The sequence below is a fragment of the Eptatretus burgeri genome, chromosome 7, assembly GCF_056783735.1.
Source record: "Eptatretus burgeri isolate ZD-2024b chromosome 7, Ebu_testis_v1, whole genome shotgun sequence".
In the NCBI taxonomy this organism is placed as follows: Eukaryota; Metazoa; Chordata; class Myxini; order Myxiniformes; family Myxinidae; genus Eptatretus; species Eptatretus burgeri.
This window is the reverse complement of record NC_140967.1, coordinates 108,288,164-108,305,663: the sequence shown is the minus strand read 5'-3', so window position 1 is coordinate 108,305,663 and position 17,500 is coordinate 108,288,164. Positions and strand designations below refer to the sequence as shown.

Sequence of the window (17,500 nt, the reverse complement as noted above, 5' to 3'; positions counted from 1 at the left end):
CAAAGGGTCAAACTCTCCCAAGGCATGTGGTTATAAAGCAACTTTTTCACAAAAAGAATGCGGAAAGTCATGATCCTGCTGGTGATGTCAACAAGCCCTTGACCCCCCTCATTCCGAGAAAGGCTGAGCACACCTGGTCGAAGCCAGTGCATACCACCCCAGAAAAAATCGATTAAGTGTTTTTGAATATTTTTAAATAGCCAAGCAGGTGGCTGCAAGACAATAAACCTGTGCCACAAGATGGAAGAGACCAAATTGTTAATAACTAAAACTCTTCCATGATATGATAATTTGCACAGAAGGCCCCTCCATCTCTGAAGTCTGGAGTAGACTTTGTCTGTTAGTCCATCCCAGTTTTTCTGAATACTTTGAGCATCACCAAGGTGTACACCCAAATGGTAAACACTATTATTCTTCCAGGATAAATTGCCAGGTAGTGTTGGGAAGGAAAAGTGCATTGCTAATCCAAAAAAGGAGGCATAACTCTTTGTCCAGTTTACTCTGGCTGAGCAAGCAAGGGTAAAATTATTCATAGTTTTAAGTAGTTCAGATACATCTTCTTGACATTGAATTGTAGTGCAGATATCATCTGCATAAGCAACAACTTTTATAGCAGGTATGTCCGGAGCGACAGAGAATCCCACAAGTTTCTCACGCAATTTAACTAAAAGGGGTTCAATGGAAAGAACATAAAGGAGTCCGGATAAGGGGCACCCTTGCCTTATTCCTCTGGTAACAGTAAAGGGAGGAATCAACTCATTATTTATTTTGAATAAACTAGAAATATTGTGATACAACAACTGAATATATGATACAAAAATACGACCAAAACCAAAACCCTTTAGGATAGCAAATAGATAACTATGATCTATACTATCAAAGGCATGCTCTTGATCAACAAAGATTAAGCCAGTACTTTTATGCAGAAGATCACACACATCAGCAATGTCACGAACAGCGCCAAGATTGTCATATATTGATCGTCCAGGCACACAACAGGTTTGATCAGGATGCACCAAAGATTGGACTACCAATTTTAAGCGAGAAGCAAGGACCTTTGATAAAATCTTGTAGTCGGTGTTCAGTAAGGAGACAGGACGCCAGTTTCTGAGTAACTGGGTGTCTCCCTTCTTTGGTAACAAGGAAATAACGGCTTGCCGGAAACTTAGGAGGAGATCCCCAACTTGAAAACTTTCCTTGAGTACTTCCAAAAGTTTGGGTCCGATAATGTCCCAAAAGGTTTTGTAGAATTCACAGGGGATTACATCCAGACCAGGAGCTTTCCCGGACGCCATACTGGAAAGAGCAAGACCCAACTCCTCCAGCCTGATGGAACTCTCCAAAGAGGCTCGCTGTGACTCAGACAACTTGGGTAAAGGTTCAATAAAGGCTTTTGCAACATTCAAATCAATCTTTTTTGCACAGAATAAAGAAGAAAAATAATCGACTACAATTCTTTTAATCATCTTAGGTTCACTTACTATCTCTCCTTCAGGTGATTGTACAGATAATAGTTGTTGTTGAGCTTTAGTTTTCCTCTCCAAAGAGAAGAAAAACTTTGATGAAGTGTCAAAAAGACTCAAATTTTTAATCTTAAGCCGCACTAAAGCCCCTTTAGCCCTTTCGTTGACAAGACTGTGAATAAGTTCTTTTTCAGTTATAAATTCTTTACGTAATCCTTGATTTCTGTTCAACTCAAGAGGATTTCTTTGCAATTCTAAAACCTCTTTTTCTAGAATCGTTATCCTTGAAAGACTATCCCGAGAGTGATGAAGTTTATACTGCTGACAAAAGATTTTGATGTGGATTTTTACAATATCCCACCATTGTAGCTTGCTATGAAAAGTATTTTTCCTTCCGTAAAGAGAAGTCCAAAAGATCCTAAAAGCATTGCAAAAAACAATGTCTTCCAAAATACTAACATTTAGAGCCCAATAGGCACTCCTACGTTGAAGATAGGGAAAAGTTAATTTTAAACAAACTCGGTGGTGATCCGAAAAGCCAGAGGGAGAAATTGCCGTAGACAATATAAAGTTCCGAAAATCATTATTAACATAAAATCTATCTAAGCGAGCGAACGATACCCTGTTATTGGAAGCTTGACACCACGAATATTGTTTAACTTTGGGGTGCTGCAATCTCCAACCATCAACCAAATTATACTTTGGGATAATGGTCGCAAACCCTTTTGCACTCTCAGGGTGAGGTTCTGAGCCATTACGGTCCAGAGCTGGCTCCAAGGTACAATTAAAATCACCAGCGAGGAACACAAGACCACTAAAATCAATCTGGGATAAACAATCATCAAGAATGGAAAAATATTCGTTTCTTTTTGCAGGATTACTTGGGACATAAGCATTTAACAGTGTGATTTTATAGCCTCCATAAGAAAAAAACCACAAAAGCCAAATGACCTTGCATGAATTCGTGAAAAACAATTTGGTCCGATGAAAGACTTGATCGAAACCAGAAAGCAACTCCTGCACTGCAGCAATCAAAGGAACTGAAAAACCAAGAACCCCTTATTGTGGTTTGCCACTCTCCAGAACAAATCGGTCCACAACGCACATCCTGAAGAAGAGCTACATCAATATGCTTTTGATCAAGTAACAGTCGAACATGTGTTTTACGTATAGGGGCGCGGCCCCCATTTATGTTTAAACAAGCAAGAGACAGAACAATTTTAGTATTTTATAGGTGGGTACTGGTTACTGAAGTTCTTTCCTTGCCAGAGTTACATATTTCCTCAATCTGTGTACGTGGGATTCATTGGCGCCATAGGCTGCCGGATTTTTAGTAATAAGGGATGCGGTAAGCATAAATTTATCGAGTTCTGGAAAGAAATCGGTTAGTTTAATTTTTTTCCGAAAGGTGTTATGGAGGAACTTGATCACCTTCGCAGGAGCAGGGGCATTTAAGCCCTTGTGGTCTTGTGAATCTCCAGCTGCACCATGCAACTCAGAAGAATCTGATATTGAACAAGTATCATCGGAATCACATGACTCGTGTTCAAATTCAGCATCCTTTTTCTTTACAGATATAGCAGACATTGGAAATGGTTTCACGAAAAAGGAATCCTCAGGAAGCAAATTTCCTTCTAACTTTTCAGGTGTCTGCTTCAAAGTCACTGAGGTAATGGGTGTGGCTGTAGATGTGACAGGCAGTTCTATGGTACTCGGTGCAATTACAGTTTGGTCAGATTGTTATGTGCTGTTAGGCACAACTATAGTTTGGACAGATGGCTCTGAGTTATTAGGCTCCACTGTAGTCTGAACTGCTGGTTCTGAGGTATTAGGCACGACTATGGTTTCAACAGTTAGTTCTTCGGTGTTAGACACAATCTCCGCATGAACATCCTGCTTCAGTGTATAACTACCTACTGTATGTCCAGAACAAGTTTCGTCTCTGCCTGGGACATCTACTGATGGTTTGTTTTGAAGCTCCATAGTCTCCTCGTCATCACATGTGAGAGGGCAGGCATAAACATCTGAAGGATTTTGGTTACTCTCTTTCTTATTGAGTGAAACCCTCTTCACAGCGACCGCTTCCGCGTATGAAGAAGGTTCGACTAAAACTGCACTTTGGTGCCTCCGTTTACCTCGTGTCACCCAACCAGACTCATTTTTTCCATTTGTTTGATTTTCAGAGTTTACCCCTGCCTCAGTAGACACCCCAGTGACCTCAGGTTCATTTACATTTTCAACTTTACTTGATTCTTTTTCAATGCCCTTTGGGCATTCATTTTTCATGTGACCATACTGTCCACATTTGTAACACACTAAAGTCTGAGATGAGGCAAAGATGCGGTAAGTAAACTTTTCATGTTCAATTTTTAACATCACGTCAAGCTCACGAATGTTTGGCTTCGGAATAATAAATAGTTGACGTCGAAAGGAAAGAATATGTTTTGTACTGTGGTCCTTAAAACGAACAGGAATGAAAGTTATTTTTGAAACAACAGTGCCATACTGTTCTAAAGCAGCCTTCACCTGCTCATTTTTTATGAAGGGAGGAATATTTGACAGGAGTACCTTCATCGATGGAACATCGAGGGGTGATATGAAGAGGAATATATTCGGCTCCACAGTCAGTCCTGACTCCACAAGCTGCACCACCATTTCCTCTTTAGCGACGAAGATAACAACACGCTGATTCATTCTCGATGCAGCTATAACACTATGCATGCCGATTAATTTTCTGACACACAAAACAACTTTTTCAACTGAGATTTCGGGTGGTGGCGTACACGAAAACCCATTTTTCCGACTTAAAGACTCTAACAGCTCAACGGTCGCCATGATTTAGGCGCAATAACACTCAATGCCTCAGGGTAAAAAAAAAAAAAAATAATAATAATAATAATAATAATAAAAATAATAATAATAATAATAATAATAATAAAAACCAATACACAAGCGATGCTGGCGAATGGAGGAAAATAATAATAATACTAATGATAATAATATGGACGCGGTCCAAGAATCATTTAAAGGAGCCAAAGCGATGGCAAAAACTAACAAAACACGTCGGATGGAAACCAGGCCTCAAAACCGGGAGGGGTTCTGAGAAACCCGAACTCCACCTACCGTGCGCGCTCTCTTTCTCTCTCTCGCTCAATGGAAAAGAGAAAACAAGGAGAAAGGGGGTCAAGAGAAAACGAAAACTAAAACATTTAGACGATGAGAAGAGGGAAAGGAGAAAGCAACACAGGCTCCGCGCGTACCGCCAGGAACTGAGCAACAGGTCTTCGCGATTGCACGCACGTGCCAAGCGAGCAACAGCTGTGCAGAGAGAGAGAGAGAGAGAGAGAGAGAGAGAGAGAGAGAGAGAGAGAGAGAGAGAGAGAGAGAGAGAGAGAGAGAGAGAGAGAGTACGTACGTACGTATGTTGTTTGTGATGCTGAACCCAGCTCGTTATCCAATGACTGCAATCTAAGGTTCACCCTTCACGAGTATGACGGAATGTACATGTCAGCGACCAATCAAATGGATCTTTGTCAGTTGGAGTCTGTGACATCTCAGTGATGTTACAGTGACCACATCAACAGCCGAACATTTTTGAATCTTGTATTTCAAATAAACAGATATAAATTCAAATGAGGACGTTCACCATTACATACAATGTCCAACGCTGATTCCTGTGTTGAGTTGTTTCTGCCCAGTGTTCCTGTCCTGCCGGCTCAAGTCACACGCGTTCACCTTGTCCTCCGGGGCTGTCGAACGATCGCGTCCTGTCACGTCATTCGCTCTCTCATACGCTGGCCAGTTCATCATGATTGAAGAGCTCAAAGGAATTCCTTCCCAATATACAATCTTCGCGAGTTTTAATCAAACTGATTTAATATCAGCTCCTCGTGTTAACAATCACTCTGGACATTAACACCTCGTTCACTCATCAGAGTTCAATTGAGCACAGAAACGACCAAAACACACGTCTCGTCATCTGTCACCATCCTCTCTCTCTCCACCTCCCTCTTGCGGGTTTATATAGTTGCCAGAGAATGATCCCGTGCCTTTTAGCAAATGCAATTCTCGTCTATACTGGAAGTTTCGTCTCAGAACGTTCCAGCATCTTCACGAATCTCACCAGGTAGTTTACAGTGCATTGCTGCCATCCACAGTCAAAATTAGCCCATGACATCAAGCAGTTTATAATACAATTCACTAATCCATGTTACAACTTACAACAGATAACCGTCAATTTTAATTCTTCATGCATTGGCATTTACGAATGCTTATCTACAAATACCACAACGAATGATTACTGGCCAAAACATCGAGCTTTTAACTGATATAGATGTGTCGAAAAGAACACCTGATTAATATAATAGGGAACGCCTGACAATGAGTCATCATTTCGATTTCATTGATAAATGTGATGGATTACCTACTACAACAGATTGTATTAGCTGCTCATGCATCGTGTCGCATCAGAGGCCCAACTAATGAAGACGCTCTGTGTCAGAGGTCGAAAGACCCACTGAATGACCAAAATGATGTTTGAATTCACTGCATTCAGAATTAATTCTTTAATAAGTTGTGATCCCCCAAGGATCGTTCAAATAAAGCCGAGACTGACGGTTGCTCACGGGAAGGCAAAAGGAGGGGAAATGTTTCTTAAAAATAAATGGATTTATTCCAAATTTCTGGGAATGAGGATGGACAGATGCTATAAATAATTAATGGGACAAACCAGTCGGTTGACAGACACAGAAAAGGATGAAAGGGGAAGAGAAACACGACCATGTCCACAAGAACAATAACCCTGCTAATGGTGCTGACAATACCAGATTCAGACCAGGAAGGAGAACAGAACAGATGAGGACTTCAGCAGGTATGAGCTGGTCATGGCTGCAGGATGATGATGATGATGTTTCGGCTGGTGTAGCACAAGGTGAAGTGCAGCAGAGGGCAGAAGAGGATAGGATGGTGCGATGGTGGGGAAATGGTGTCCGCATCTTTAGATCGGTCCTTCTTGGACAACGCAGGAAGCGAGAGAGAAAGAGAAAGATGTCTTCTGCTGAACATCCAACTATATGTGCCATGTGCATGTGTGGACACGGCTTTTTAAGGCCCACAGGGAACACCTTTCGTCTCGCAATCGGCTGCCTGTGGGCGGCAGCCCCTCGTTGGTGTTCCACCCTGAACCAGGACTCCACAGCTCACTTCACCACCATGACCTGCATTTTTCTCCCCAAATGGCCCTGTGTTTATGTCCCTTTAAAGTTTGTATCACTTTCCTGGTGCCTTGTGCCTAATTCGTCACCTGGTCTCACCTGTGCAGGAGCTTTTACCTAATACAGCCTTACCCTATTCTGCTCCATTGCTGACAATAACTGCAACCATCAGTGCACATATTACATATGATTTACCCCTTGCAGATCCTTAGACAGCAGTAATTCTACCATACTCAAGCACACGGTCCATACTATTCTTAGCACAATCTATCTATGGTTCCCCCATCCCCCTTCCACCGAACAATAGTTTACTTTGAGTTGTATTCATCAGTTTTTGAATATATCCTGGTCAATGTGAAACAGACAATTAAATGAAAATCTTGGTTTCTTCTCACCCAAACTCAGCCGTATTAATAAGTCATTGTTATAATTGCAGAAAATACTTGTGGAGGCTTTGAGCAAATTCTTGATGCTAATAATATCCATCCATTATAACTCCTCAATGTGGCAAAGAGTTTGCACTGTCTCAAGTTGGCTTTGTGGTTAAGTTGGCTGGCTTGGGACCTTAGGGTCCTTAGTTCAAGACCTTTTTATCATTGAATTAACACCAGGTGGGGTTTATTCAGCCTCTCATCCTTCTAAGTTTGGTGAAATGAGTAGCGGTGTACTGGGGTAATAACCATTCGGGGAAACCTGTGTCGGAGTGTTGACCCGTCCAGAACTGTACTTGCCAATGAAACTGCTGTGGAATCCCTATCTACCTTTATGGCATGAAAGGAATGGTATTATTATATACTAGACCATAAGACCCCTTGCTTCACTGATGGAAATGCCAATCTTTGTTGTGAAGGTTAATCAATAGGGCAAGAAGAAAAAGGATTCCTGGCAGTGTAGGGATAACCAGCATTGCAAGTTGGCATTTGCAGTCTCAACATGTGCCCAAGTACCCATTTAAAAAAAAAAACCAATCAAAAAGTCTTTTTGCATCACAAACCTTTCCGGGAGTTCCTTGAATCCACCGTAGTTGGATTTGTTGAAATCCGTTAATCAGTTCTCAAGTTATATCACGGCAGACAAGCAGACAGACGCGGATCCTTTTATAATATAAACACAACCACTTATCCCTCTCCACTCTAAATATATTTAAATATTTAATTTAATATGTGGTTTTTACTTCGCGGATTTTCACCTATCGCGGGTGGGTCTGGAACGCATTAACCGCGATAGGTGAGGGAGCACTGTATATGTATATCGAGGCTCAGAGAAGAGCAGAATGACAGGGTATAATTGCTGATTTTATGCCACATTTGAGGCCACTTTGTAACTTGTTATCTTGTCTACGGTGCGGTTAATCAGCAGTTTTGAGATTTATCGGTTCACTCATCAACGTGTCGCCTGAGTTACGCATTTATCTCTCGAGCAGTGAACAGCAAAGCGGATCCAAAGTTGTTGATGAAAATGTTATTAACGTGAACGCATGCCCTGCTGGAGGAATGTCTGTGATTGTTTATTGATTGGTGTTGATGGATTAAAGCAAGGACATTACTTGGGATCTGGCAAGTGCACACACAGCTGGCCATGATGGCCTGCAAAGAACGGGTGATAAAATGGTGCACGGTGCAATGTGCCCTTCATCATGCAATTAATAACATATTTGCACAACAAGTATGACTTAAAATACAGTCACACAGACTATTATTATAATATAATACAAGGAAAGGCCATTAATAACATATTTGCACAACAACAAAGATGACATCACAAAAATATATACCATGCGGGTGACATGTTGCTAATGTTAAGTAAATGTCAGATCAGCTATAGGATCTTTTTAATTCTTCCATTGGCTGTTTATGAATGCTCATTATTTACTTCTACTTCAAGCACATTTTGATGTGCAATTCCCATCCGATTGAGTCCATTTTTCCATATATATATATATGTGTGTGTGTGTGTGTACGTCTGCATGATGTTTCAGTCTTGGGGGTTGGATTCCTCGTGCAAGCGAAAAGGTGACGCGCATTGAATGAGGAATTGTGTGAATTTATTGCAATCCTAAGTCTTCCGGTTCTTCCTTTGCTGTGGATTGTCTTGATTCTTCCGAGCGCAGTCAAATTTGCGTCTCTTGTCGAGTTCCTCGAAACCTGTGCATCATGCACAGAAGCATGACCCAATCTCTCAATCACCACCTGCCATTTTCAATGTGAACAACGACTCTTGAATTTCAATTGGCAAGGTTTTCCCAGATTTTTTTTTTGATTTTTTTTTTTTTTGCCTTACCATAACTTTCTCCTTTTGCCCTCCTTTTCCGCTGCTATCCATAAATAGCTTTGCAATCTTTCTGTATGTCCGCAGCTTCTTTGACTTTGTTCTGTTCTCTGTTTTCGATGTCGTAGTCGAGGAATTGATAAGTCCAGAGGACATCGATCCAATTTGTCGCTACATCCCACCGAAGAGCAGAAGGAATGTGAGCATGCGCTACTCGAACCAGGTGAGGACTCGCATCGCAATACCTGTGCTATTTCACAAGTGGAGTTTGTGTCGTGGTTTCATGGTGCTTTGTAAACGAACACAAACCTCTTCCATTTGTCATACAATACCAATTTTATGTTGAAAGTAAAGATAATCCTGGATCCTGAAATAATCAGAGAAGAAATATGAAATATCCACTGCCATTGATACCAAATATTTCCTTGTTTATTCACTGAGCATTACCTGATTATTTCATAATTGTATAAAAGTAATCAGATAGAGTGGCCTGGTTTGTGGATGCCACTCTCCCCCATTCCCCTTCCCTCGTCTGATCCACATCCAGTATTTTCACAAATATTCCAACAACTGCTGAGCCTTTGCATGGGATACAGGAATGATTATTCTGAATCTGAATGTCCTTGCACATACCTGTCTGCGTGTCATCTATATTAGTGTGTGTGTGTGTGTGTGTGTGTGTGTGTGTGTGTGTGTGTGTGTGTGTGTGTGTTGTGCATCATGCCCTGCCTCCCTTGCAAGGAAATTTGCTGTGTGTGTGTGTGTATGTTTGAGATTCTCTCTCGCTCTCACTCTCGCTCTCTCTTTCTCTCCTCTCTGTCTCCTCTCCCCTCTCTCTACTCTCTACTCTCTACTCTCTCTCTCTCTCTCTCTCTCTCTCTCTCTCTCTCTCTCTCTCTCTCTCTCTCTCTCTCTCTCTCTCTCTCTCTCTCTCTGTCTCCTGTCCCCTGTCTCCAGTCTCCTATCTCTTCTCTCTTCTCTCTTCTCTCTTCTCTCTTCTCTCTTCTCCCTTCTCCCTTCTCCCTTCTCTCCATCTCCATCTCCATCTCCATCTCCATCTCCATCTCCATCTCCATCTCCATCTCCATCTCCATCTCCATCTCCATCTCCATCTCCATCTCCATCTCCATCTCCATCTCTCTCTCTCTCTCTCTCTCTCTCTCTCTCTCTCTCTCTCTCTCTCTCTCTCTCTCTCTCTCTCTCTCTCTCTCTCTCTCTCTCTCTCTCTCTCTCTCTCTCTTTCTCTTTCTCTTTCTCTTTCTCTTTCTCTTTCTCTTTCTCTTTCTCTTTCTCTCTCTCTCTCTCTCTCTCTCTCTCTCTCTCTCTCTCTCTCTCTCTCTCTCTCTCTCTCTCTCTCTCTCTCTCTCTCTCTCTCTCTCTCTCTCTCTCTCTCTCTCTCTCTCTCTCTCTCTGCGTTCCTCTCTCTCTCTCTCTCTCCCCCCCCTCGCCCCCTCTCACTCTTTATCTCTCTCCCTCCCTCCCTCTTTCTTGACCTCACAATGTATCCAGATGGTGGTTATGTCTGGACAGACCCTTCCTTCACATTGCCTTCCCTTCCCTCACACTTCCTCCCCTCCTCTCATGCTTTCTTCCCTCCCCCTCCTTCCTAACTCCCCCACCCCTCCCTCGGTCTCGCTCCCCCTCCCCTCTCTCTCTCCCCCACTCTTACCCCCCCCCGCACCTCCTTTGTGTTCCCATCAGAGAAGTGATGGGTGTATTTGTTAGTCTATAATAATAAATATCAGTGTGTTTGTCAGTGTGTGTGTGTGTGTGTGTCTCCTCCATAATTCCAAAACTATGAAACCTTCTGGCCTGAACCATTGTATGCATCCTGAGGTCACTCCAAGGGAGTGCATAAATGAAAACTGTGTGTTAATTTAAACACCCCTTTTGAACTTAATTAACGGGCTTATTAAATTAAAACAAACACGGCCTTTATCCTTGGTGAGCCCTCTTTCACCTCACCAGGGTCTTAATCTGCATTTTGTTTCGGCCAAATAAACAAATTCCCTTGGAACAGATTGTAGTGGTTTCTGTACAATAGAATTTCATACTTACAAATCACTGTGTGGTTATGGTGGCTGGCTTTGGATCTTAGGGTCCTGAGTTTGATCCCCGTTGGCCACTGAATTAACACCGGGTGAGGTTGACTCAGACTCTCATCCTTCCGCGGTAGGAAAAATGAGTACGTGCACTGGTATAAGGGCACAACATCAGCGGCATAGTCGTGCCCCAACAAAATGATAGCTACCTGGCAGCCAAGCTGCCATATGGAAGAAGAAGAAGAAGAAGAAGAAGAAGAAGAAGAAGAAGAAGAAGAAGAAGAAGAAGAAGAAGAAGAAGAAGAAGAAGAAGAAGAAGAAGAAGAAGAAGAAGAAGAAGAATCACTGTTCACCTGTGTCAGGTCAGGCCAGATCAGATCTGTGACCTGCTGCAGGTATCATGTAAACCTGTACTAACCTGTTCCATGGTCGGGTTGTCGGCGACAAAACCGTTTCCCCCACAAGGTTTCCTGGTGAGGAGGGTGTTTGGATATGGACACCCAGCAGGATTAAAAACAAAACCTGTCAAAGGGCGGAGGAGCTCCTTGTGAACCAACGGTCATCCATATCTAGTGCCCAACTGTGTCTGCAGACGTCCTCCTGCAGTTGGGTTACTTCTTATTAGGAGGTTGGCGGCAGCATTTGCACTCCAGCCACCGTAAAATCCTTCATTCCGCAAAACATTCTCGAAGCATAAAAATATCTGAAAACCCACTCCGTGGGAGTACCTTATGTGCAGCTTCCCTTCGCAGCGCAGCTCACCAGATGACGGGATTGGGGCAAAGCCTTCGGGAGTCGGGACACCCAATCTTTGATGATAGAAGGGAAACCATGGGACAACCTTCCTAGTTCAGGTTGGTAGAGTGTATCGGAGTGGTGCTGAGGTGTCGTCCACCAGACGGCGGTCTCCTTGGGTTAACCTGAGGCGGTCCCTTCGGAATGGAATGTCCTATCCCTACGAGAGGATGATCACCTGTCTCTGTTATCGTCTGAGCTCAAGCGTTTGGGCATTGGTATTGCAGCTCTCTCTGAGGTCCGGAGACCGGAATGCGCGAGATAATGGCGGGTGGTTACACCTACTATTGGTCTAGTCGCTCTGATGGTTATTATACTCAAGGAGTTGCTGTCGCTGTGTCCAATAAGCTGACCCCAATGATAATTGAGATTACACCGGTCAACGAGCGTATTATGAGATTAAGGATTCTTCACTCCTTTGGTGTCATTTCCCTGGTCTCTGTTTATGCTCCGACTGAGGTGAGTGATCTCACCGTGAAGGATGCATTCTACGCCACGCTTGATTCTGTGGTTGATCAGTGCCTCAGGCAAGATACACTTCCAGTCTTGGGGGATTTAATACATCGATTGGAACTGATAGGGATGGATATGAGACATGTGTTGGTCTCCATGGGTCTGGAACTGTGAACCAGAATAGCACGAAGTTCCTTGACTTTGAAAGAAGTCATGAACTTAGGGTGGCTGGTTCATGGTTTCCGCACCCACAAGCTCATCGCTGGACTTGGTATTCCAACGTGGCGGTGTGGCAAAGGAGATTGACCATGTCCTCGTTGATGGTTGCTGGAGGATGATCCAGAACTGCAGGGTCTACCGGAGTGCTCAGCTCCTCAATACCGACCACAGGCTTGTTGTAGCAACTCTTAAGTTGCACCTTAAATCCAAGAGAATGGTACCATCCCTGCCTTGGCTGGATGTTGGCAAGCTCAAGGATGAGACGGTAACTGAGGAGTTTGGAAACAGGCTGAGTGGAGATTTGGGGGGTCTGGGTGCTTTGGGAGATCCAGAATAGTTGTGGAGAGCTTTCAAGACCACCGTCCTTGATGTTGCTGGTGGATGTCTTGGAACTCACCGTAGGGAAAAGAATAAATTTTTCTCTCAAGGGACACAAGAAACCATTGACCAGAGTCACAGGGCCAGGCTGAATGGCAGAACTGAACTGTTCAGGGAGCTGAGGCATAAAACTGTACGTGCACTGAGGGAGGACAAGGAGGCCTATGTGCGAGGAATCTATCAGGGGGTAGAACATCACCTTTGGTCAAGTGATTCTCGTCCTGCTGACAGGGGAATTTGCGCATTGTGTTCATGCAAGCCCAACCCTTGGTGTACTGCAGTTCGAGCGAAAGGTGGTGAGCTCTTCACAGAGGAGTCCGAAGTGAAGGCCCACTGGGTAGGTGACTTTGAGCGGTTGTACCAGGCTGATCCATCAGCTGTCGAGTTGGACATCAGGGTTGTTACAATAACTGTTTCTGACCCTCCAATCAACTGTGGTTCACCTTCATTTGTGGAAACACAGGCTGTGGTGAACCAGTTGAAATGGGGTAAAGCTCCAGGGATCTGTGGCATCCATGCTGAAATTCTCAAGGCTGATGGAAATGCTGTACTCGTGTCATTTCATGCAGTTCTATGCTCTGCCTGGAACACCGGCATCATCCCAACTGACTGGAAGAGGGGCCTTGTTGTCCCTCTCTGGAAAGGGTGATCGCCAAAACTGCAACAACTACTGAGGGGTGATGCTGCTCTCAGGGCCGGGCAAGGTCTTTGCTCGGATAATTCTTGATAGTGTTCACCATCATCCTCTTGAGCACCAGTGTCCAGAGCAGTCAGGCTTTACACCAAAGAGGTCAATGATTGACTGTATCCTTGCTCTTCAGGTCATCAACGAACACGGACGAGAGTTTTGGCAAGGGCTGCTTGTAGCTTATGTTGATCTCTATAAAGCATTTGATTCAGTGAATCGGGATGTCCTCTGGAGGATTCTTCGTCTTCGTGGGGTGCCGCCAAAACTGATCAATCTGATGTTTGAACTATACTCTGGGACTGAGAGTGCTGTGAGATGTGGTGGTACTATCTCCGAATTATTTATAATTGTTACTGGAGTGTGTCAGGGGTGTGTCCTGGCCCCCACAGTTTTCAGCACTTGTATGGACTGGATTATGCGGAGGACGTCAGAGAGATTAAGCTGCGGTGCATCATTTGGGAATGTCAAGATCTCTGACCTTGATTTCGCAGATGATGCAGTCATCTTTGTGGAGACTTTAGATATCCTTTTGGGGGCCCTCGAGGTGCTGAATGAGGATTCGGAGCCACTGGGATTTCGGGTTTCATGGGTCAAAACTAAGATCCAGGCTTTCAATGACATCTTGGATGCTGTTGTTCTGTCTATGCCTGTTTGTGATGAGGATGTTGAGGTCGTGGAGAGATTCTCTTACCTTGGCAGTGATATTCATGTCTCTGCTGGCTGTGAGTTAGAGGTTAACAGACATCTGGGTCAGGCCTGGGGAGTCATGGATTCACTGGATTGTGGGGTGTGGCGCTGCCGGTACCTGTGCGGGAGGACGAAAGTTCGAGTCTTCAGGTCCTTGGTGCTTCCATTTTTGCCCTATGTATGTGAGACTTGGACTCTGACCAGGGATCTGAGATGGAAACTTAATTCCTTTGGTGCCAGGTCTCTTTGGAGAATCCTTGGCTATCACTGGTCGGACTTTGTGTCCAACGAGCGGTTGCTGAGAGGGACTCGAATGAGATTTGGTACCTGCATAGTCCGTGAGAATCAGCTGCGGCTGTACGGACATGTGGCTCCTTTTCCTGACGCTGATCCTGCTCATCAGATTCTCTCAGTGAGGGAGTCTCGTGAGTGGAGGAGGCCAGTGGGCCGACCACGTGCTTCGTGGTTGCATCAAGTTGATCGGCGTCTCAAGGAGTTGGGGTTGGGCCAGGCATCTGCCTGGGGGATGGCGAGACGGAGGCCCCTGGAGTAACGGTGGAAAGGGGATGCAGCGACGCGCTGCTCTGGCGCATGCTCCCATTCCTGACCTGACCTGACCAGTCGACATCGCTGATGCTGATCTTGATACCTACAAATCGCTTTGAATATTTTTAACAGCTTGCCAAGCCAGCTGCTCCTTCCCAACTGATGTTTGTAAGCCTTGTAAACCGTGATGGTACAGTAGTCGACAGCGGTTTAATTTCTTTCTTTTTTTTTAGCAGCAGCTGTCATTTTTGAAAATTGATAATGTTCATGTGATAAATAGCGTCACCATATGTCCGTTTTTTCCTGGGCATGTCCTCCTTTTCAATCCTTAAATCTCTTTCCTGTCGAGTTTTTTTAATATCTAAAAAAATGTCCAGGAGTTTGCCATTTTTTTGCTTTTCCATTTTCAAAGGGATAAATTTTAAGATTTGGGATACTTTTTTTTTTTTTACTTTATTTCAATGGTTCTACCATTTTTGTGCATTTCCTTATGGTGGAAAATCTGGTTATGTAATGCTTGGACCAGGACAGTTTGGTACAAGTCTGTACTGTTCTGTCATGGTGTAATGGACGTGTTCGAACATCGACACCCATGCATCCACTTCCTGTCCAACCTCGCAGCGAGAGAGAGAGTCCAGTGGCATGCTCAATCTGCGATTCAGTGTCTTTTACGAGTCCGTACCATACACGCTTCTTTGATTTTCTTCAAGAGCTCTGTATTTGATATTTTATTCTACTTCCCCCAAACACAATGCCAAAACAAAAGTGTAAATTCACTGCAGAACTAAGGACAAAATTCCCGTATTGTTGAAGTGGTTGAGAAGCTGGGGAGCCAAGTGCTTGATATCTATTGCTGGTACTTACGTCTCTGTTTCACATAAAGGTGCAATTGATTCACAATCTCATGTGGACTCAGACAAGCACAATATCTCCAGAAATAATTCAGTATTTCAACAGGAAGAACGACAGTTTGCAATTTCAAAATTAATTGAGCAGAACACACCTAATGAGACTTCCGAAACGATTGCTCAATACGTAAAGGAAATTCTTGATAATAGTGTCTTCTTTCTTTCGGAGTGTCCCTCTCTGGGGTGTCCTCTGTTTTTGTTTTTTTTAACTGTCCCTCTCCAGAATGTCCTCTTTTATCGGAGTGTTCCTCGACAGATTGTCCGCTTATTTGAATGTTCAAATATGGTAGCCCGACTGATAAAGTAAAAAAATACATATATAAGCATGTGTTCCATTGTCTTAGTTAAATCTTACAAAAGTTTAAAATGTAACACTTGCCTCGGAGAGTTTCAGTTCCAGACCGGGTACACAGGGTGGCAGCCACAGTTCGAGTCGCATCCTCAAGGGACACCCATGTTATTATCTCTTTTAAAATGGTACGTGCTGTTCGAAAGCGATGGGTGGTATTGGTATCCTGTTTGAACGTGCTGTTTTAACGTACCCCATTTCATTCAATCCTGTACCCATGCCGGCAGACGAGACCATTCCCTCCCTCCCTCTCCCACCTCTCCCCTCTTTTGTACCCCATCCTCCTCGCCCCCCCTTCCTTTCTCTCTCTTGCTCCTCTTTCTTTCCTTTCTTGCTCCTCTTTCTCTCTCCCTCTTCTTTTAATACTCCTTTCAGTGAAGTGACTGAAAGTATTTGCCATTATAATAGTCTGTATCATCATACAATCATATATCATGCTTTGACGTTGACTGAAACAATTGCTTTTTCCTATACAAAGCCAGCAACAAACGAACCCACAGTTGACGAACTCCTGCCCTTTGAGCACCTGCTTTCCTCCAGCTGTGATATCGGGAATGCAGAGCCCTGCATGAGGCAGGCCATTATTTTGTGTGCCCAACTAAGCCACGGCACCTGTGGCCCATAAATATTGGCTGCCCTGGCATGCGAAGCAAACAGTGATATGCTTCACCAGGCTGCACAAGTGCAGGAAAATGGCGATTGTGGAGTGAATGGGCTTCTCTGTTATAATTCATCCTTCCAATGTCACAACAAGAACACCCTACTTTACATATTTATAACAACTTGCCAATGGTTCATGATGCTTCAGATAAATGATGCTTTGCGCATCACTAATGTAAATATCTACAACGAAAGCAAGCTGAAGTGAATGTGTCAAGCATGACCTACGAATCAATGTGTGTTGTCGGTAGCATACGTGCGTTTAACCTCAATAATTGCATCCACGGCTGTTGTTTCAGGGCGCAGTGGCTACAAACACCCTGGTGAACGTCACTTTAGTTGCAGAGAACGAGCGGTGAATCTCTTTCACATTTCATTTCTATTTGAATGGAGTGAGCGTGTTATTGTTCTCCACTTAGCGAGAGCGCTTGCCAATGGAGCATGTCCTGACTGTTCACAGGCTCCAGGCCTTCCTGAACACCTATGGGATTCAGTCTCAGACTCCGCTGCTTATGGAACCTGTGTACGTGTGGCCGCAGAGTGAGTTAGTGAAGGTGAGTCAATTCCTAGATCACCAAGCAGGAGAATCGGCTTCACTAACTCAGTGCTTTGGGTTGTCACGGGGTTTATACTGTGAATGGGTCACTCGTCAGGTTAAGAGCTGATAATTTTCCAATCAATATCTCTCACTGGGGTGAAAGGTAAATTATTTTATTTGCAACGCTCCATTTGATGTATATTTACGTTGAAATAAAGAAATATTATAATAACCACTCAAATGAGTTTCTCAGTAAATGCCGATTGAATAAAGCTTCGTGTGCGATTACCAAC

The 17,500-nt window shown here is 43.8% G+C and overlaps 1 protein-coding gene across 2 annotated transcripts in view; it reads left to right on the top strand.

The window, feature by feature from the left end:
* Positions 1–17,500, top strand: part of LOC147024066 (phosphorylase b kinase regulatory subunit beta-like) — a 165,463-nt gene that overhangs the window by 102,669 nt on the left and 45,294 nt on the right. For both annotated transcript variants that reach the window (XM_085890238.1, XM_085890237.1), the window contains exons 14-16: positions 9,073–9,167; positions 16,969–17,024; positions 17,130–17,223. In XM_085890238.1, coding sequence (XP_085746364.1) covers positions 9,073–9,167; positions 16,969–17,024; positions 17,130–17,223 — 245 coding nt within the window. The remainder of the gene's footprint in view (positions 1–9,072; positions 9,168–16,968; positions 17,025–17,129; positions 17,224–17,500) is intronic.